Source organism: Erythrolamprus reginae, chromosome 5, assembly GCF_031021105.1.
Source record: "Erythrolamprus reginae isolate rEryReg1 chromosome 5, rEryReg1.hap1, whole genome shotgun sequence".
In the NCBI taxonomy this organism is placed as follows: domain Eukaryota; kingdom Metazoa; phylum Chordata; class Lepidosauria; order Squamata; family Dipsadidae; genus Erythrolamprus; species Erythrolamprus reginae.
The window spans coordinates 47912202-47934040 of record NC_091954.1 but is presented as its reverse complement, the minus strand read 5'-3'; the positions used below and the strand labels follow the sequence as shown (position 1 = coordinate 47934040).

At 37.0% G+C, this 21839-nt stretch overlaps 1 protein-coding gene across 1 annotated transcript in view; it reads left to right on the top strand.

Moving 5' to 3' along the window:
• ABRAXAS2 (abraxas 2, BRISC complex subunit) overlaps positions 1–21839 on the top strand; it is a 35015-nt gene that overhangs the window by 7933 nt on the left and 5243 nt on the right. Inside the window, exons 2-8 of the mRNA XM_070752501.1 lie at positions 7516–7606; positions 8808–8844; positions 10946–11012; positions 17085–17275; positions 18109–18228; positions 18882–18966; positions 21258–21372. Coding sequence (XP_070608602.1) covers positions 7516–7606; positions 8808–8844; positions 10946–11012; positions 17085–17275; positions 18109–18228; positions 18882–18966; positions 21258–21372 — 706 coding nt within the window. The remainder of the gene's footprint in view (positions 1–7515; positions 7607–8807; positions 8845–10945; positions 11013–17084; positions 17276–18108; positions 18229–18881; positions 18967–21257; positions 21373–21839) is intronic.

The window sequence follows — 21839 nt, the reverse complement described above, 5'->3', positions numbered from 1 at the left end:
AGCCTTTGGTCAATGGAAGCAGCTTCCAGCTTCTCCCATAATTTAGTCCTAGTAACTGAATCAAAGGCTGCCTTGAGATCTATAAATTCAGCATATAGTGATACGGGACTATTTGAAATGTATTTTTCAATGAGGTGGTGGAGAACTAAGCACTGATAAATAGTGCCTCTTCCCTCTCTAAAGCCTGCTTGTTCCTCAGTTCTCAAAATCCAGCCACTCCTTTAGCTTGTCTTGTAGATATTTGGCGTAAAGTTTGCTAATTATATTTAATAGACTTATTGGTCTATAATTGGCAGGATCATCCCTTTTTCCCCTTTTAAAAATTGGAACCACAATTGCCAAGCCCCAATTCTCTGGTTCATAGCCAGTGGAATCAACATACGTGAATAGTGCCGCCAAAACTGGCTTCCACCACTCAAGTTATTCTTCAATATTTCTGAGGTAACCAAGTCAGCTCCTGGCTCTTTGACAGACTTGAATTGGCCGATGTGCGATTTGATTTCAGACTCTGAGTCCTTCATTGTAGAGCTTATACTCTCACTAGATGGGTCTTCGTACATCCTCTGAAAGTGAAGTTCCCAGGTGTTAGGAGGTATGGGAACGTCGAATGGAGTATGTATTCTATCTGAGTGTCTAGCTATTAAATGCCAGAATAGAGAGGAGTTCTTTTACTTTGCGGCCCCAATAAGCTGTTCCCGGGAGGACCTTGCATCTTGTCTTTTCTTAAGAGCAATTAGTTGCTTATATTGGTTTTTGAGGGTAACAAGATGTTTTGTCGCAATTCCCAGTCTCACTTTTCTACAGCTTATAAGTCAAGGTGAAAGCTTTCTTGGCTTCTACACAGTCCTTTGTCAAACTATTGTTTCGAGGCAATATAAGACCTGGTACTCACCATTGAATAAGATGCTTAGTGATCCTGATATTTATAAACATAAGTATTTATTAACAATTTTTTTTTTGTTATTTATTTGCAAAAATTACTAGTTTGGCGATGACGTATGACATCATCGGGCAGGAAAAACCGTGGTATAGAAAAAAACCACGAAGTATTCTTTAATTAATATTTTTTGAAAAACCGTGGTATAGGCTATTTGCGAAGTTTGAACCCGCAAAAATCGAGGGAACACTGTATCTCCTCTGCTGGGTCCTCTAGTGGCCCCTGTGTGTCTTGGCTTTTGTTTTCCATAGGCTCACATTTGTGCAAATCCCTCCTTCCTGGAGGAGAAGCAAGAGGCACAATCACTGGGGAAACCAAATCTTTAAGTGGTTCAGCTGTGTCCACTATGGTCAGGAGAGTTGCACCATATTTTGCTATAGTCTGGGTTTTGAAAAACATATAATCTGGAAAAAGGAGCAACATACAAGTATTGTCAAATCTGCCAGAATAAAAGAGGCAGGGTATATAGGCATGAATATCCTATAGTACAGTAACATAACGTGGGCTGGACAGTCTCCACCAACAGTCCACATGCACACAGGTTTGTCAAATAGAATTTTTATAATATCTTTTCTTCAGTATTACTAAAGGAAAAAGTGTATGCCTTGCCCAGAAAAAAGTTTTTCTTCATTTTGGAAATATCACAAAAGAGAGACGCTGGCTGTGTGAACATGAATAAATCCTCGGATTGTTTTGTAAGCCATCCAGGGGGATAAAAATGTAATAAAAATTTAGATTACAGTGTTCCCTCGATTTTTGCGGGTTCGAACTTCGCGAATAGCCTATACCACGGTTATTCAAAAAATAGTAATTAAAAAATACTTCGCAGTTTTTTTCCTATACCATGGGTTTCCCCATCCGATGACGTCCTACATCATCGCCAAACTAATGATTTTTGCAAATAAATAACAAAAAAAATAATTATTGTTAATAAATAATTATGTTTATAAATATCAGGATCACTAAGTGCCTTATTCAGTGGTGAGTACCAGTAATAATGGTGAATAAATGGTTGTTAAGGGAATGGGAAATGGTAATTTAGGGGTTTTAAGTGTTAAGGGATGGCTTGTGATACTGTCCATAGCCAAAAATGGTGTATTTACTTCCGCATCTCTACTTCGCGGAAATTTGACTTTTGCGGGCAGTCTCGGAACGCATCCCCCGCGGAATTCGAGGGAACACTGTATTACAAAAGTTTAGTTACTGGACTGATAAAGGTTTAAACTCTGCTCACATTAACTGTGATGTGGAAACAGAATTGCATGTGTGCATACCTTTTTGCAGTGAGGCCAAGAGAAAGGTAATTGCTATAATCATGCAAATAATTCCATTTATCTACTTGTATCAGATGCCATGACACTACATAGTTACGTCACTGTAATGCTATCATGGCTTCTTGGAGACTTCTTTCATTTTATGTGAGAGTCCACCATGCTTTTCCAAACCAGTTTGTATCCATTCTAATGAAATATTTTAATTTTAGATCCTTATTTGTTCCAAATATCTGTAACTTTCTTCTATTTGTTACAACAAAGAGAATTCTGTTGAGGAAAAAAGTCATAGGGGAAGAATGATAATTCTGCTTGAAGCTAAAGGACACACTGATGAATGCTGTTTTCTGTATTCCACTTGACAAAAATACTAGTTGACAATGGAAAGAAATTATGTTTATCCTCTGGAGAGTTGCAAATTGCAATTTAGCTGTATTGCTTAGAAACTTCACCTGCCAAATTTGTATTGTTGTACTGCTAGAAGAATACAGTTTTATTCTTGGTTTTTGATAAAGGAAAGGTTTGTTAATGCAGATAATTTTTGGTTAAGCAAAATATAGAGAATGATGTTTTGATAAGTAAAATTAGCCATTAGCTAATGTGAAAACTTATTGTCATATGCAGATAATGCAAAATATATTTTCACATTTATATCTGTGTGTTGCTGTTTCGTATGCTTTTCTGTAAGAATCAGGGTCTCCTGCTTCTCCTACATGAATGTTTTTGATTTTTTTATTCAAAACAGAATAGAATTATTTAGGATAAAGCAATTATTTGCAACTCCCAATTTAATTGAAATATTTATACATTATAGTGATTAAAATAGAAGAAAAAGAGAGAATTGATCCATATAGTATTTATTAGTAGCAAGATAAAATTAATTTGATCCTTTATCATTAGATCTGGATTATTTGGAAATACACTGTTTCATCTCATTTTTACAACTCTTTTCAAGTGGCATATTTTGGATCCATTCCAGGAGGGCAATATTTTTTCTATTTTCATAAAAGTATCTTCTTTGCAATGCATCAGTCTCAATAGAACCAAAAGCTCTTCATGAGATGACATATTGAATGCTTTAGTAATATTGTATTTTTCAGAGTATAAGATGCATCCCCCCCCCCCCAAAAAAAGAAAAGCAGGTGGAAATGTCAGTGTGACTTATACACCAAATACAGTCATTTTTGCTGTCCCAAAGGCCCACCCCCGCATCCCATTTTTGTGAAAAATAGGCTCCTTTTTTGCAAAAATGGGTTGGACAGAGAATCTGGGAAATCTGCAGAGAGCTTCTGGATGCTGGGGGATGGCAAAAATGCCCCCCCTTTTTGCCATCTCCCAGCACCCAGGAATTCTCTGCAGGCTTCCCAGACCCTTTGCCCATCCCATTTTTGCAAAAAAAGGAGGGGGGGGAACAGTCCTTTTTCGTAAAAATGGAGGTGTTTTTATCTTCTAATTATCCCATCTAGCATGACGGAGGAGGAATTCTGGCAGTTGAAGTCCACTAGTCTTAAAGCTGGCAAGTTTGAAGACACCTGAATTAGGGGTTAGGAGTGCAAGGGTCTTTAAGGGTCTCTGTGAGTGGGCGTACCATTGCCCTAGGTCATTGATGGCAAACCTATGGCACGGGTGCCACAACTGGCACACAGAGCAATATTTGCTCGCACACAAGCCGTTGCCCTAGCTCAGCTCCAACAGGCATGTGCATGCTGCCCAGTTGATTTTCAGCTCACACAGAGGCTATGGGAGGGCATTTTCAGCTTACAGAGGGCCTCTGGGGGAATGGAGAAGGGCATTTTGCCTTGTCCAGTGTTGTGATTCAGCCTGAGGCTCCTCAGGGACCGGCTGGAGCTCTGCCGGATCCATGCCCAGAGGAGGAGGACAGTGACCAGGAGGGGGAGGACCAGGCAGACGGGGGAGAGGAACGTCAGGAGGAGGAGGAGGGAGAGCAGCCTGAGACCCCCGGGGGGGGCTCTCCCCAGCTAGTAGTAGCAGAGACGTGCAGCTCAAAGAAGGGGCCAATTAGAAAGATATTTCCATCCCTGAATTGGCAACAGGTGGGTTTGGATGTGGTTCTCCTCAGCAGGGTTGAAAAGGCAGGCCCGCCCTTACAGTCTCGTGGAGAGTTATCAACTGGGAGTCCTGTGACCTTGCTTCGATTCTTGGCATCTCTGATCTTGGCTTGTGGCCTGGAAGACTTGGGGGAGGCGTGGGTTTTATTATCTCCAGAGTTGTTTTTGCCAGCAAGAATCCTGTTTTATTGCCTGGCCTTCGTGAAACCTCTGTGAAACTGCATCGTGTTCCTGTCTGTAAGAACAGTTTTTGTTACCTGTGTTTGCTTTCCAGTATATAAACTGCCTTTGCTTTTTACCAGTGTGTCTGGATACTCTTTTTGGTTGGTGTTGGCGTCTGGGGGGACCCAGACAGAACATCCAGGCTCTAGGGAAGCCTTTAAAACAGTGATGGCGAACCTATGGCACTGGTGCCACAGATGGTATGCGGAGCTATATCTGCTGGCATGCGAGCCATTGCCCTAAGTCAGCTCCAATGTGCATGTGTGTGCTGGCCAGCTGATTTTTGACTTATACAGAGGCTCTCGGAGGGCGTTTTTGGCTTCCAAGAGCCTCTGCAGGGATGGGAGGATGTTTTTACCCTCCCCAGGCTCCAGGGAAGCCTTTGGGGCCTGGGGAGGGCAAAACACCAGCCTACCATGCCTACCAGAATTTGAGTAAAAGGACATTTCCGGCCCCCAGCGGGGAGGGAAAGCTGTTTTCACCATCCCCAGGCATTGAATTGTGGGTGTGGGCACTCAGCACCTGTCGGCACCTGAGGGGGAAAAAAGTTCATCATCACTGCTCTGGAGCCTGGGTAGGGTGAAAAAAGGTCCTATTGGACCCACCAAAACTTGGGAAATGGGCCTACCGGGCTCACCAGAAGTTGGAACCAGGCCATTTCTAGGCTCCAGAGGGCCTCCAAGGGGAGGGTGAGGCTGTTTTCACCCTCCCCAGGCATTGAATTATGGGTGTGGGCAATAGCATGTGCGCACACTTTTTCGGCACCCATGGGAAAAAAGATTCACCATCACTGCGCTAGGTGATATTCACTGTGCATGTGTACAGGTCCGCCAATCCTCCCCTCCCAGGAGTCTCCACATGGCCTGTTTTGGATGATAGGTAAGTACAGGGCTCGCAAGCAGGTCCTGGAAGGGTGAAAAACAAGCCTACAGAAGTCCAGAAATGGGCTGTTCCCAGCCTCAGGAGGGCCAGTGGAGGCCATTTTTCCACTTCCAAGTCCAGGAAAGCCTCCGGAACGTGGGGAGGGATAAAAACCAGCTTACTAGAAGTCCAGAAGTGAAGCATTTCCGGTCTCCAGGGAGCTGGGGGAGGCAATTTTTGCCCTCCCCACGCTGCAGGAAAGCCTCCAGAGAGATGAATACAGGCCTACTGGAAGTCCAGAAATGGGATGTTTCTGGCTTCCGGAGGGCCATTGATGCTGTTTTTGCCCTCCCTAGGCTCCAGGAAAGCCTCCAGAGTTTGGGGAGAATGAAAAACAGGCCTTAACGGAAGTCTGGGAAAGGGCCATTCCTGGTCTCCAGCCTACTAGGGCAGGGGCAGGGTGGAGTGTGGGCAAGGCCTTGTGTGCAGGGTGGGGTTTTTCATGGGGGCACACACATGCATGGGGGGCATTGCATTATGGGTGTGGGCACATGCATGCATGCGCTATTTGGCACCCGAGGAGAAAAAGGCTAGCCAGCACTACTCTATACACTTCAGAATTCATCCTGCTTCTTTTATCAGCAGCCAGGCTAACAATAAGCAACCAATGATCCATTGTCCACCCTTTCCTCTTCCCATCATTCTGGCCAAATTAATCTTTGATTCATCAGTCCAAAGAATCTTACTCCGGAATTGGGCTTTTTGTAGGTTTTTTGACAAAATTTAATCTGGCTTTCAATTCTTGAGTGTTAGCCAGGATTTGCACCTTGTTGTGAAGCCTCTGAATTTACATTCATGAAGCTGTCTGCTGAACATGGACTTTGACAGTGACCGCCTCAAGAGTGTGCTTGACTTGACTAGATGTTGTCAAAGTGTTTTTCTTGTTCTTCACTTTAGTTGTCTTCTGTGATCTGCCAGGCCTTTTGGTGTTGTTGAGCCTACCAGGTTAATTCTTTTTAAGAATGTTCCAGACTGGCCACTTTTGGCCACTTCAAATGTTTTCGCTATTTCTCTAGTGAACAGTGTCAAACTAGAGACCTGCGGGCCAGATGCATTATGTGCAGGCCAACTCTGCAAAGGGGTAAATGTCATGAAACTCATGACGGCAACGTGACATGGCAAGTTTGACACTTGTGCTCTAGTGGGTTTATTTTCTTTTTTCAGCCTAATGATATATTCTTTCATTTGCATAGACACCTCTTTGGACTTCATGATGAGTGTTTCAGTGAACAGCTACCAAATGCATATGTAACACTCAGAGCCAACTCCACAACTTTATCTTTATTGATTTGTCATCAATCAAATGATTGGGGAATGGCATTTCTTTATCATTGGGAGTGCAATGCTATCTTAATTAGTCCAGAAATAAATAAATAGCAAGTAACTTATAGAAGTTTGCACTTTACACACTATGTCTAAGCTGCATTATAATCTTGCCTGTTTTGTGTGGTTTGCCTTTAAACTTTTTATGGTTACAAAGGAAGAGAATACATCTAACTTTCAAACTTGCTCTTATTTCTATGTAGATAATCTTGGTTGGACTAGAAGATCTCCAAGATCCATTCCAACTTTATTCTGATTGATAGATTTTATTTATTTTAAGTGCAATTGGAATCCTGAAATTCTGCATGCATGTTTAGTTCCACAAACAACTAATAGTACAAGTTTTATGTCTTTAAAAATGAATAAAATATATGTGCCTGACTTTTTTTAATATTTAAATTCTGTTGGAGACCGTTGGGATTCTATTGGAGGTTACATTATGTAAGATTTCCCACACCTTCAAAATCTGCTCTAGGCACTCCATTAATTTTTCAGAATGTGAGGTTTACAGAATCATCTCATATCACAGACTTTTCATACTTGGATGTACTGTACTGAATTATGTCCACCCCACGAGGAATGGACCTAGAACTGCTGATTTATGCTTTTTAACTTATATATTAATTCCTATTGTTCTGATGTTACATTTTCTAGCTGAAACAAAGCTAAATACCATTTTTAATTTTGTGAAACTATGAAAAGTGCATTAGGGAAAACAATGAATTCAGTTTCTATTTTTCTACCTTTAATCAAAATATTTTTCTTTTTACAGGAAGGATTTTTATTAGGAGAGGTAAGACAAGAGGAGACATTCAGTATTAGTGACTCTCAAATTAGCAACACAGAATTTCTCCAAGTAATTGGTAAGCGTTATTAAATTCCTCTCTAATAATATATTGTAATATTGTATTTGTTTAGATTATATGCTTGTAGATTGCATGTTTGTTTGCTTGCTGATTTGTTCAGTTTGTATATCTACCCATCTTGCATAAGCAACTTTTGAGGGCTTGCACAATGAAAAATTTGATTGTGGATTCTCTGATTACAAACTCAAGTTGATGTGAGTCCAGGAAGTATTTTGGCAGGAGGCGAGCATTGTTATTTGATTTATTTTGTTGAGTATAGTTTATATGGTCTCTGATTTTTAACACATGCAGAGTCATGAATATGACTACATATACTCAAGTACACACAATTATTGCAAGGTAACAGATCCATGGGGCATTGAACCTTAAATTTGAAAGTGATTATTTTAACTTTTTCTGTATAAGTGGAAGGAGAAGTAGAAATGTCAGTGCCTCTCTTATCCAGCTTTCTTTAAAATTGAGTCAAAATTGTATTTTGCTTTTTGGTTTTGCCATATTTTCAGAAACACGGACTTAAGAGACACCAAATGGTTATACATAGATTTTCATAAATTCCACGTTTGATGGAAATTTTAGAGCCATCAAGTGGTGGCTTACCTCTCCTGATGGAGAAAAGAACAGCTTCTCAACAACTCTGGTTCTTCTGTCTCTACCTACCTTCATTCTATTTTAAATTTGTTTGTTACTTTTGGCAGGGCCAACAGTTCATGTAATCCTAGCAGGTGTTCTTTTAACTTCAGGAGATATCCTTTGTAGAGATAGCTCTCCTCCGTATGTGCCCTAAGTGGGACATGGTTCCTAGCACATTCAGAAAGATAATTTGAAAATATTAATCAAATTCCTAAAGCAAATATATTGTATTAAAGATTTGGCAACATATCTACTTTGCTGTCTTTAGAGGAATTTCATGTTCTCTTTCCACAGCGATCCACTCAGTTGTAGAAACTTTTGTGGGCAGGCAATAGCAATGAAGTCTTTACATCCATTTTGAGAAGTGATTAAGTCTGCCAAACTTGCAGCATTGCGTTCCTCAGGAGTTCTTAATAAATGTGAAATCATCATATCTCTTGTGAAAAGTGAAGTATTTGCTGACTGTGAACTTGGAACTATCTATATGAGCTAGGGATATATTGCTTTAAATTATTTTTAGAATGTCTCTATTTCCTTAGAGTAATATAAATGTATTTTCTTTTTCCAGAAATCCATAATCATGAGCCTTGTTCCAAACTCTTTAGGTAGGTTACTTTTATCACATACTTTTATTCCTTTTACCAGTTGTCATTGGGCTAAATGCAACAGTATAGCAAAGTGGGTCAAGCATCTAAATGGAACTGAAATGACCTAGATACTCAATCAACAATAGTATTCAGTAGATAATTTTGGACCAGTAATTAATTTTCCTCAGTTTTTCAGAGTTCCTATTGTGGGGGGTAAAATGATTTGTTTGAGCCTTTATTACATAGTTATGTAAATGAACTATCATAGTAATAAAAAATACAGTTCCATATGTTATTAGAGATCAGGAGCTTCCAAATAATTTATTTTATTTATTAATTTATTTTTGTTTAGAAAAAGTTTATTAAATTTGAAATATTAAAAGGTGTGGGAAGGGAGGGGTCTTATTTATTAATTTTTATGCCACCCATCTAGTGTGCTAAACAGGGCTATATCGTCTGAAGTTATCTGGATTCTTCTTCCTGTTTCCAATGTTCTGTTTGGTTATTGAGAAAGATCATTGAGAAAATGGTGGCAGCTCATCTTTAGATGGTCGAGCAAAATCTGAATCCTTACCATCAGAATTCAGACTAATGATACAGATTGAAATTTATTTATTATTTCGATTTCTAGCCCGCTCTTCTCCAGAGAATTCAGGGCCAATTACATTGGTTCTCTGGTAGATGACTTTTATCAGGTCCTGGGTAAAGGTTTTTGATTCTGTTAGCACTTTTGGTGTCCTTCAGTACTATTGATCATAGTACCTCCTGGACTGCTTGTTAGGATTGGTAGTTATACTTGACTTTAAAGGGCAACTTCAAAGCTTCTACTCGTTGAAACTTTTTGTCTAGAAAGATTCTTAAAGGCTCTTCTTCATGGTACTTACAAGGACTCTCTGTTACTCTTTGGAACATTATCCCACAAGTTAACAGTATTCAACCCAGCTTCAAAGTTCTCTGAAAACCAGAGTGTTTCTCCATTTATGTGTTTAATTCTCTTAAATTGTTAGTTTTCTTCCACTGTTGTATTGTATGAATTTTTATTGTATGCCATTCAGTGTTGGGCAACATTATACATTTCTAATGTAAATACAAAAAGACCATTGAAGACAAATTTTATTTCAAAAGACATTCACTCTGAAGTGCTGTTAGTTATAATTTGGAGGAAGATTGGTTTATTTATTTTGAGCTGAGTTTTTTATAATGTTTCCTGTGCTGTAACCTGTCCCTAACAATGGGGTATTGAAAAATAATTATCTAATTAATAAAAAGATACAACCTAAAATATATGAATTCAGAGAATGTATATTTGTGATGTTTCATCTGTTCTTTTATTCAAGATTATACTGCATTAATAAAAATAAATCTCTAAACTCATCTACTTAGAAAGCTTATTTCAAATAACCCTCAGAAATACTCGATGAATTATTTTCCGAGACTTTATTTATACTGTGAACAAACGAATAATACATTGTCTAGCCAGGACATTTTCAGTTAATTAAATAGGTGTTTTATAAAGTAAATAATCCTTCATTTCTCTGAATAGGGGCCATAATCATAATATTATTAATATGATGCTTTGCATATTAAGTGTATGCATGCTGGAAAATGAAATGGGATAAATTGTTTAAAACATGCTGCGTTAAACAGGGATTTTTCTTAGTAATATACATTTCAGTGAATCAGGAAACAATTTGTATCATGTGAATGGCAGTTATTAAAAGGTAGGAATATTTTCCAGTGCTCCACATGTATTAAGAGTTGCTTGATTTGTTATATTCCTTTTTTTTCTTTTTGATAAGAGCATTTCCGCTCTGAGTCTCAGGAGAACGGCAACCTAGAAATCGAATAAATAAATAAATAATAATACATTTCTTTGATACATTATTTGTATACTATATGTATTGCTGTGGAATTCTGCTGAATATTCAGACTTAAGAACTTTTTTTTTAATGGGGGAATGTCTTCTCTAACCTTTTATGTATTGCATAAATCTCTCTACAGCTTGAAACACAGAAGAGTTAGTAAAGAATAGCTTGTTCAACATCTATATGTTTTTCTTCACAACACTTTGCTATGATTAAATGTATAATTTAAACTTCTGTTTTATTCTTTTTTAAAGTTTTTATGATTATGCAGGCAAAGTCAATGAAGAGAATTTGGACAGAATTCTTAAAAACCGGAGAAAAGTAAGCTTACTTTCAGTTCCATTTGCATTCATATCTATTCTCCTGTATAAGAAGGAAAAGCTAATTATAGCTCTTAGAAGGAATGAGTTTAGATGAAAAATTTCCAAAATGTTGCAGTAGAGATAGTCCTCAACTTATAACTGGTTACTTAATGGCCATTTGAAGTTATGACAGATCCTTCCAAAGGTACTTACGATCCAAATTTGACATTCTGATGATGGCTTTTCCACCTCTTCAATCATATGACTGCACTTTGTATGCTAAGCATTTGAGGCACGTTTATGGACACTTTCAGTATTCCACAGTCACACAACCATGTTTTATATGGCTTTGCAAAAAAATGGGCACTTTCTTCCAGTTATGAGAAAAACTACATATAGTAAAGCATTAGTTCACTTAATGATTATAGCCTTTCTTAATGAGAACCACAAAAAAGGGTTATTAAATTAGGTCAGTCAGATAAATGTCCTGATTTTTGACAATAATAAATTACAACTGTGTTGAGTAGGGTCCATTAGAGTCATAAATGAAAGACTTATCTGTATACTTCTAAAAAAAAAAAAAGGTGATACATAATCAAATGTAGATAAAAATGCCTCCCAAAATGTCTGCGGAGAGGGGCGGCATACAAATCTAAATAATAAAATAAATAAAATAAATAAATAATGTGATATAAATGGACTAAGCATCATGCTAAAGATCTAATTACTTCTTTGGAATTCATTCCAGCCAGTTTTATTTACTTTTCAGAAAATCCATCCCCATGGTCTCTAGTTTTCCTATCCTCTATTACAGGAGTGTCAAACTCATGTCACAGTGGCATCATATTATATATTGGGACTTTGCTAAACCAGGATGATCAGTACATGACGCATCCAGCCCACAGTTCAGGAGTTTGGCAGTCCTGCTCTAGCAGGATGGGCAAAGTTTTGACTCCCTTCCTTGAAGCAATGTCCTCCAGTAGGATCCAAGAGGCCCGCCTTTCCCATTGTAATACCTGCCTCTAAAATAAAATAGCCATACACATATACCTGTGAGAGAAATGGGTAGATTCTAAATGTAGTAAATAAATAAAATATATGATTAGCTTCAACTCTTTTAGCATTTAGAAAGGTTTAAAAACCCTTCCTTTTCTGGAAGGTTATAATATCAACTGTATTTCTCAATTGCCTATTGATTTTTAGTGCTGTTTTTAACTATATTGTCTCATTATTGTTGAGATACTGCCAGGTTTTGAGTTAGGTGACCATTCTAAATCTGATAAATGAATAAAATCATTGTAGAGTTACAAAATTGAAGAGCCATTTCAGTTGTTGAGTCCAACTATAGGGAGCTATGATGGTGATGATCTGACAGTAACCATCCAGAAGCCAATAGCAAAAAAACAATAACAGTCAGACTTGCAAGATACTGTTACTAGAATATTTCAATAAAATACAATTCTAGTCTTCCTGGGGAATTAGTTTCCTGATCTAGTCTACTTTATGATGCCAACCCCCAGCTCAGTGCAAAAATTAAAGCATCAATGAACTATGGTTGTTTTAAGTTGTAACTTGAACATGTACTGTAAAGGGGAAGCTACCCTCTCTCTACATAATTGGTTTTACTGTTAAACAGCACCCAGGAATATTTTTTCTAATACTTAATTGGCATCTGCTCTCCTGTAACCTGTGTACAGCTCTTGACTTCTTTGTTAAATCCTTTCAATCATTTGAAAAAATTCTGCTGTTTCCCCCAAGACAAAATATACCCAAATTCTCTTCGGTAACTTAATGTGTATTTTCCAGGATCATTTGTGCCTTTCTCTGAATCTGCTCCAGTTTTTCTGAATTCTTCCTCTAAAGTTATTCACCCAAAATAGTACACAAGATGGTGATTTATCAAAGCAGAATAATACAGAACTATTACATCCAGTGAATGGATGCTGTGTTGATTGGTACAGCCTAAATAGCATTTACAGTGTCTTTTTTTTGCAACCGCATCATATTGCTAGTGAAGCGCTTTGCATTTACAATTAGAAAATATAATCCATTACTTTCATTACATTTCTTTATTTTATCAAGATCATTTCTAATTTTATTTCTTTTTGTTAAGGTATTAGCTATCTGTTTTGTGTCATCTGTAAATACAATAAATATTCCTTCTAGTTCTTGATCCAAATCATAGTAACAAGAGTAAGGGCAATCTAGGACTGATCCTTGTGGCATCTCACTTGATATCTCTTACCAATTTTTGAGTACATTGAATATGATTTTGATTTAGTAATCTTGCAATCCAGCCCATACTTAACTACCCGCACTTCTCAGAGTATATCTTACTTTGAGGGAAGGAAAATGGGGGCGGGGGAGATCTACCTATCAGGTATTCATCTGGCTAGTGTTCTTATTCTATTCAGCTTCAGCACATTTTATCCACTGGTTAGGGTTGAAAAGGCCTTTTTCAGAGGCAGTAGGAATGAAAACAAGCCTGCAAAGACTTAGGGCAGAAAAAAAGCTGCTTCAGAGCGGGGAAGATCGTTCGCACCTAGTTGGGTTGGGGGGAAAAGCTTCAAAAAGCTACATTCGGAGTATAAGACACACCCAAATTTTCAACCTCCTTTAGACAGGGAAAAGGTGTGTCTTATACTCCGAAAAATACAGTATGTAGTACTTTGTCTTGATGTTTTACTGACAATCAAGACGTACTATATATCAAGCATGATGTGGCAAGATTTGTTCACAACAAATCCACATTCATTTCTGACACTTCCTTCATAATTTTCAGTTTGATTGCAGGCTGATCTTTTTAAGAATTTAAGAATTCTTTGGAATTCTTTTACTTTGACCAGTCTTCAACTTGCTGACTTTCTTTTTCTCATAGATTGAAAACAGAAATAAGGATCTGATATTCTGATTCTTGTGTGTACTATTAGGCTTAACCATAACATTAAGCCTTTTATTTTAAACCTTTATGCAGAAGCCATTTTTAAAAATTACTTTAAATGTCTACCTTTAAATCAACCAAGTCATGGTTGTTCCAAATATGCTTTTTCTTTTCTTCTCTTCTCTTTTTTTCTTTTCTTTTTGCTTCAAAATGTTCCATTTCTCGCCAGATTTTCAGATGAACTGAAGAAGCTTCTTGGATGAGAAGCAGAATGTTTTCAAGGAAAAAACCCCCCACCAAGTTCCATTGCCTTTTGGATTACTAACACCAACTTTACATTTCTGAGCTACTTGCCTATACTTTTTTGTATGTGATCCTGGTCTCTTTCCATTTACAGCGTTTTGTTTAGTTTTTTTCAGTTGGTCTTCTACCAACCTTGTTCTTCTCTGCTGGCATTGTTTGCATTTGTGCTTTTAATATCTCTTCTTAAGAAGTCCAATCCATTTTTAGTATCTTATCCTATTAATTTTTCCTGTTCCTGCCTCCCATTGACCAAATTTATTAAACTTATTTTTTTATTTTTTTTTAAGCTCAACATATATATTTGAATGAAATACACACAGAGAGACACCACACACACATTCCACACACATATATGTGTAGGTCTTGCCGTATTCAGGTCTTTTCCCATGTACGATTGATTGTATCTTGGCAATGTTTCTACGAGGTTCCACTCATCATCTTCAGGCTGGTGTTTTCAGCTTCGGCAAAGCACGGTCGGAGCTGCCTTCTATAAATATTGGTGGGGTGTGTGTGGAGTACTGGCTTAATTGCTGTAAGTAGGTTGGTTGGCTGTGTTGTAATATCTTGATAGTTGATGGGGTAACACGTTGAGTAGTTGATGGAGGAGTTGTTGGTTTTATTGTTGTTGTTGTTGTTATTATTATTATTATTATTATTATTATTATTATTATTAATTGGACTTATATGCCGCCCTTCTCCCAGGACTCAGGGGGCTTACAACATATTTAAAAAATTGATGTTTGCAGATTGGTTGATGTTTGCAGATTAGGGGTGACATCCTGAATAGTTGTTGGAGTTGATGTTTGCAGATTATTCGCCTGTTTTGTAATGTATGTCTATGGTTTAACATCCCGGGTTTTAGTTTAGCTCCAAGTCTGTGGTCTGGCTGTTTATGGCATGTGTCAGTTTGCTTTGTGTGGGTGTCGGAGTGGGATACAGTGGTTGGAGATGCCACCATGGTTTGGCTTCAGGGTGGTGGTTGTATTTTGCCTGTGGGGTGGGTATGGGTTTGGATCTGGTGAGGGTGATTGGTGGTGGCATCCTGTGTTATTCTGGGTTTGGTGTCAGGTTTTGTGACTTAAGATTTGTTGTTGATTAGGGTTAATTTCCAGATGTTTGGTAGGTGAGAGTTTGGTTTTTGAAGGTGTGATCCATATCTTCTATTTGGATGGAAGATAATATTAGACATCAACAATATATTGTATGTTTTATTTATTTCTTTATTATATCACAAATGCTTCCTACATTTGGGATTCTGAGAGCATGTTAACATGTGATACAACTTCTTTTTCTTTTCTATTGCATCTGTTGCTTCCTCAGTTAATTAAATTGCATCCTTTAATTACCTTATTCTAGTCATGGGAATCATTCTTCCAGATATTATACCTAATAAATCATATTTGTCATTGATAACTAACTGCCCATCTTGTTTATTTTCCATACTCTGTACATTAGCATATAAATAGTAAAAGTCATGAAATTTATGAACCATGGTTGTTTTGATTTTTCTTTGAGTGGTTGAAGAGGTTCCATTTCAGAGCATAGCTATCTAAGCATAGAAACAAGTCAATTATTTTTAAAAGTTTTTTTAAATTCAAACTGCAATAACAAATGAAGAGTTTATTTCAATTTTTTAAAATGGTAGTAAAATTGCCTGCAGCATCAAATCAAGTTTTTACTGATTTCAACTTATTAAGTAATGGTAGATAAACTAATAAAGACAAATATGTAACTTTGGATCATTTTCCTCAATGAATAAGTGAACTTTTCTGACTCATTTCTTCAATTTAGTTCTCTTTATATAGTTTTAGGACTTCTGTGGAAAACAAATCACATTTTAGAACATATTTATGCAGAAAGATTGAAAATTCTAACAGCTTCATATTGTATCTACACAATCAAAACAAAGTTTTTTTAAATCACATTATCCAGCCTTTACAATAGGAGGTTCCCGACCAATCACCTTGAGGATCAAGTCAGTCAATTTGAATGCTTACTTGGATCTGCCCTGTCGTCCCCAGATCTGACTCGATCCTTCAAGAGGATAGCCATGGTTGAGTGCCTTCCTTCAATGGCAGATAACTTGGCTTCCTTTTCCATCCTCCAGTTTAACTCAATCTATTTCAACCTTTCCTAGTTTTTCCTCTGTGAATGCACTTGCATTCAGATCAGAACAAGCAGTATGAATTCATTTTTTGCTCGGGGTGTTAATTTTGATTTTGCTCTGTAATTATTGTATAGAAAAATACATTTCTGTGTTAATTTGCCTTTGAATGTGTTTTTGCTGATTGAAAAATAGCATTAAGTAAAGTGTTTCAAACAGCTGCCAATGCTTCATGGGTAACCATCTTTAATTATAATATTGCTTCAGTTTCAAACAGAATTTTTAATATACAGAACATACATTTTGAATGTATGAATATTTTTTGAATAAATTTCTGTTGCTGATTTCATTTTATTTATTTATTTTTTAAAATAATTCTGTTAATTTTTGGACATCTTTTTAAAGTTGTAGTCTAGGGAAAAAGCTGGTTACTGAAGTCAGCCTACCCAGGTAAATCAACGTGAACTAAATCTCCTTTATTGTAAAGCTACATTAGCAGAATCCTGTAAGTCTGAAAGTACAAACTTCCCATGACCACTTTTAACCATTTGATCAATTAGGGCAGGTCCTTCCTAAATTTCTTTCTCTGACCCTTACGTCCTTGGGGCCACCACCATCTCATGCCTGGTTATTCTCACTTTCCTTTGTCTCCCAAAGCAAGCAGGCTGCCTTAGTAACTGTCTCCTTGCTCTGGAATAGTTTCCCACATCCACTGTCCCAGGATAGCATGACCCCTTAGAATGGCCATGGTGTACTGAACAGTTGTGTCTAAATAATGAAACATCACTTGTTTTTTATTGCAGAATGTTATTGGATGGTATAGATTTAGAAGGAATACACAGCAACAAATGTCATATAGAGAACACATCATCCATAAACAGCTGACACAGATACTTGGAGTACCTGACCTTGTCTTCCTTCTCTTCAGTTTCATCTCCACAGCAAATAATTCTACACATGCTTTAGAATATGTTCTTTTTAGACCAAATCGAAGGTAAATGACTTTTATTATACAAGGGAGGGATCTATATGAACTTTATTTTTAATAAAATAATAATTAAACACAGGAAAAGTAAATTATATCAGATACCTCTTTTAACTCTAGTATTGAATTTTCAAAAAGCTTTTTTCATTTATGGATATTCAGGTAAAATGAAAGGTATGGGTTTTTTTTCTGCCCTACTCATTGAGGCTTCACAAAGTGGTTCCATTTTAACTTTAGTAATCAAATGCATATTTCTATGCTGTAGGCTTATTTTTTAATCCAACCCATAGATTGCTAAAATTCTAGCATGTCAGGAAAGTAAATGTGGTTCTCTATAATGCTTTATTGTAAATATAGTTACAACTTCCAAGATTAAATCAATAAAGTAATTAACTAAAATTTTAAATGAAAAACAGTGAGAGAATCATTTTAATCAATGGAATTGATTTACGAGTTTCTGTTCTTTGTTTTTAATTGAAATAGTTTTCTTCTAGCCTATTTCTCTAATTGAGATAAAAGAAAGAAATTATTCTTTTTTTTTAACCAGGAGATATAATTTAGATATTGATGAAAAAGCAAGCCCAAATCTTTGCATTTCTGTAGTATTATAAAAAACATGAATGGAAGATTAATCGTTCTCAACTATTTAGGCAATTGTTAAATTGATAGTCTCTCCAAATTCAATTTAAATTTTGTAGCTAACTATAGTTAAAGTTAATGATAGCCTTTACTCCCTAAAATAATAATTAAAAAATAATGTTCTAGTTAACACAAATTATTTATGTACGTAAATTCTCAGGAATTTCTGTGATGTTTATTAATTAACAACTTTTTTTATGTAGGTATAATCAAAGAGTGTCACTTACTATCCCTAACCTGGGCAACACAAGCCAGCAAGAATATAAGGTCTCTTCAGTGCCAAATACTTCTCAAAACTATACCAAAGTTATTAAAGAACATGGGTAAGCAATGTTTCAGTACATATTCATTGCCAATTTGATATATTAAGAAATAGATTTAGTAGCACACACTTTTAATTATTATCTGCTTATGTTATACCATTGCTACTTTCTAGCAATGTAGGAAAGTGTTGATCAAGGTTAGCATAAGAAACATAGCAGGCACATGTCAGGGTATCCTGCACATAGAATGTACATGCAGGTATCTGCAGCATATAGACTCTATGTCATCTTTTATACTTGTATTTTTTTCTCAGAACAATAAATTAATGGGAATGAGGAAAAATGAAGAACGTACTTCTTTAATGTGTAAATTAGATTTCTCTAAGACAGGGAAGTCAAACTCCCGGCCCATTGGCCAAATGGGTCACATACTGGTCACGCCCAATTTAGTGAGGGGAGGGAGTCCTAATATGTCACGTGACGCTGCCATGACGATGTGAATTTGACACCCTTGCTCTAAGGTATATTTCTTCAAACACTATCACTATCAAAGCAGGCTGAGCACAAACAGTTGGATTTGCAAACAGACATAGCAGTTCATATATTGGTACTCAGTGTATGACTAAGAAATAAATATTGACTTCAAGGGTAACAGGGAATGAGTAAAATATGATTATGATTTATTTCTAATACATTATGTTTCATATTTTTAGTACTGATTTTTTTGATAAAGATGGAGTGATGAAGGACATCAGGGCTATATATCAGGTTTATAATGCACTTCAGGAAAAAGTACAGGTAACTCCTTTTATTTTAAAATTTGGCAATCGACTTTTTATGCTAAAATAACATACAGAAAACTATTTTGTACAGGAAGTTCTTGACTTATAGCCTCAATTGAGCTCAAAGTTTCTGCTCTGAAGTGAAACATTTCTTAGCTGAGTTTTGCCGCATTTTATGACCTTTTTTTGCCACAGTTGTTAAGTGAATCACTGCAGTTGGTACGTTAGTAACACAGTTATTTAAGTAAATCTGGATCCCCATTGACTTTGCTTGTCAGAAAGTCACAGAAGTTGATCACATGTCCATGGGACACCACAACCATAATAAACATGAGTCAGTTGCCAAGCATTTGGATTTTGATCATGTGACCCTGGGGATGCTGCAGAAGACATAAGTGAAAAACAGTCATAAGACACTTTTTGGTGCTATTGTAACTTCGGACAGTCACTAAATGAACTGCTATAAGTTGAGGCTACCCATATTTAAAATATATTTTAGCTACATTGTTAATATTTACAAATTAGGCTTTAGGTGTCTTAAAGAACAAAAAACTATTGTTAGAAAAGCTAGCAATATAAAGAAACTAAAGCTAAAACTAAGCCTGTTTTAAGATTAAAAGTGCATTGCCAAAACCCTCAATATAATCAAATGAAAATAATGTGTATTAGATCTATTAGTGATTCTTGCATGGGCAAAATGTGGAATCTATAACTGCATTCAGGGATAGGAATTTGTTGGGATTAGCTGGCAAGATTGGACTCCTATGTATAACACTTAATAGCTTTTTCTGTTAAATATTTCATAAAGGATCTTAAATGGATGCTTAGTACAATTTTGGTAAAAAACAAATCAGTCACATTTTCGGTGCATACCACTCTTCATTTTAATAGCTTTAAGTCCCTTTTCCAGTCCTTTGTCTTCCCTTGAATTGGATTCCAGTTATTTCAAAATGAGTCATTATTATATCCATAAGTAGCCATGTATTTACATGTTAAAAATATGGGGCTGGCATTATGAATGGAATGTTATCCAGCTATGCATACGCAAGTTGTCTCATTCACTATTGAGTCTTGACCACTTTGTGCCATGAGATGCACTTAAGAAATAATTTAAGAGATAGATGATGAAGTACAGTTTGCTTTAACAGAACCTCCAAATCAGTAGGTGTGAACTTTGTATTTTGGTGCTTTTTGTCATTAATCTTACAATAGACATTTAACCAAAATTACTAGAAACATGAGTTGATACTAGACTAAAGTGACCAGATTTCAACTTTCGCCACTGCCTTTTTTCAGCTGCTGGTGCCAGTTGCTGAGCAGCAGGAAGTGAGGTGCATCCAAGCCACACACTCGGAGGGTGGCTTCCTTCCTTCCTTCCTTCCTTTCCTTTCTTTTTTCCTTCCTTCCTTTCCTTTATGTCCTTCCTTCCTTCCTTCCTTCCTTTCTTTCTTTCTTTCCTTCCTCCCTCCCTTTCCTTTATTTCCTTCCTTCTTTTCTTTCTTTCTTTCTTTCCTTCCTTGCCTCTTTCTTTTTTTCTTCCTTTCTTTTATCTTTCTCTCTCCCTTCCTCCTTCCTTCATCTCTCTCTCCTTCCTTCCTCCCTCCCCCCTCCCTCCCCCTTCCTTTCTCTCTCCTTTCCTTCCTTCCTTCTTTCCTTTCTCTCTCTCCCCTATCTTCCCTTTCTTTTTTCTCTCTCTCTCCCTCCCTCCTTCCTTCCATTGTCTATCTTTCCTTCCTCCCTTCCTCTCTCTCCTCTCCCTCCCTTTCTCTCTCTCTTTCCTGCTTTCCTTCCTTCCTCTTTCTTTTTTTAATAATAATAATTTATTAGACTTTTATGCCGCCCTGAGTTTCTGGAGAAGGGTGGCATACAAGTCTAATGAATTATTATTATTATTATTATTAATAATCCTTTCTTTCTTTCTTTCTTTCTTTCTTTCATAGCAATAGCATTTAGACTTATATGCCGCTTCATAGAAAAAAAGAAAGAGGAAGGAAAAGAGAGAAAGAAAGAGGGATGGAGAGAGAGAGAAAAAGCGGAAGGAAGGGAGCAAAAGAGGGAGGGGGGAGAGAGAAATAGATAGAAATGGAGGCTGGAAGTGAGATAGAGAGAAAAGGGGGGGGGGAATTGGCTCCAATTTTTAATCAAGTCTTCCAGCCCGCCCAGCCCGGGTAGGTGGTGTCCCTCTTTAACAATGTAAAAATCTGGTCACTTTATACTAGACAGTTTGTGGTAACTGGTATCCGGATTGTTTCTTCTGTATCAGGGGTGGGCAGAGTCAGTCAAATAACCTTGTTGTGTTTCTCCTAGGCAGTATGCATAGATGTAGAGAAGAGCGAGCGAACTGTTGAATCTTTCCAAGCGGAGGTGAATAAGTTAAAAAGGCAAATCTCACAAAGGAAAAATGAAAAAGAGCAGGAAATAAGTAAGACTCTCATGTCATTTTTAAAATAAACTTTCTTAGAAAATTGATGTTGCAGTCAGCTGCATTAAGTTTTATTATGCTCCTCTTATTTAAGGGAGATAGAATAAGTGAGTTGCTGTTTCAATTTATGTCTCTCTGTTCTGCCAATGGAATACTCGTTGTAATGATAATACTGTAAACTACTTTAGGAAACAGTTTTAAGTGATTGGTGCCCTTCGTAATGCAAATATTGGGTATGCAACATACACTTCATGCAGAGGGATACCAATAGACAGACAGAGCAAAGTGTACATCTGAGCATAATACAGTAATACCTCGTCTTATGAACTTAATTGGTTCCCGGAGGAGGTTCGTAAGGTGAAAAGTTTGTAAGACGAAACAATGTTTCCCATAGGAAACAATTTCAAATCAATTAATGCGTGCAAGAAAACAACAACGCAAAATGGCGCTCCGCTGGGTGCCCGGGA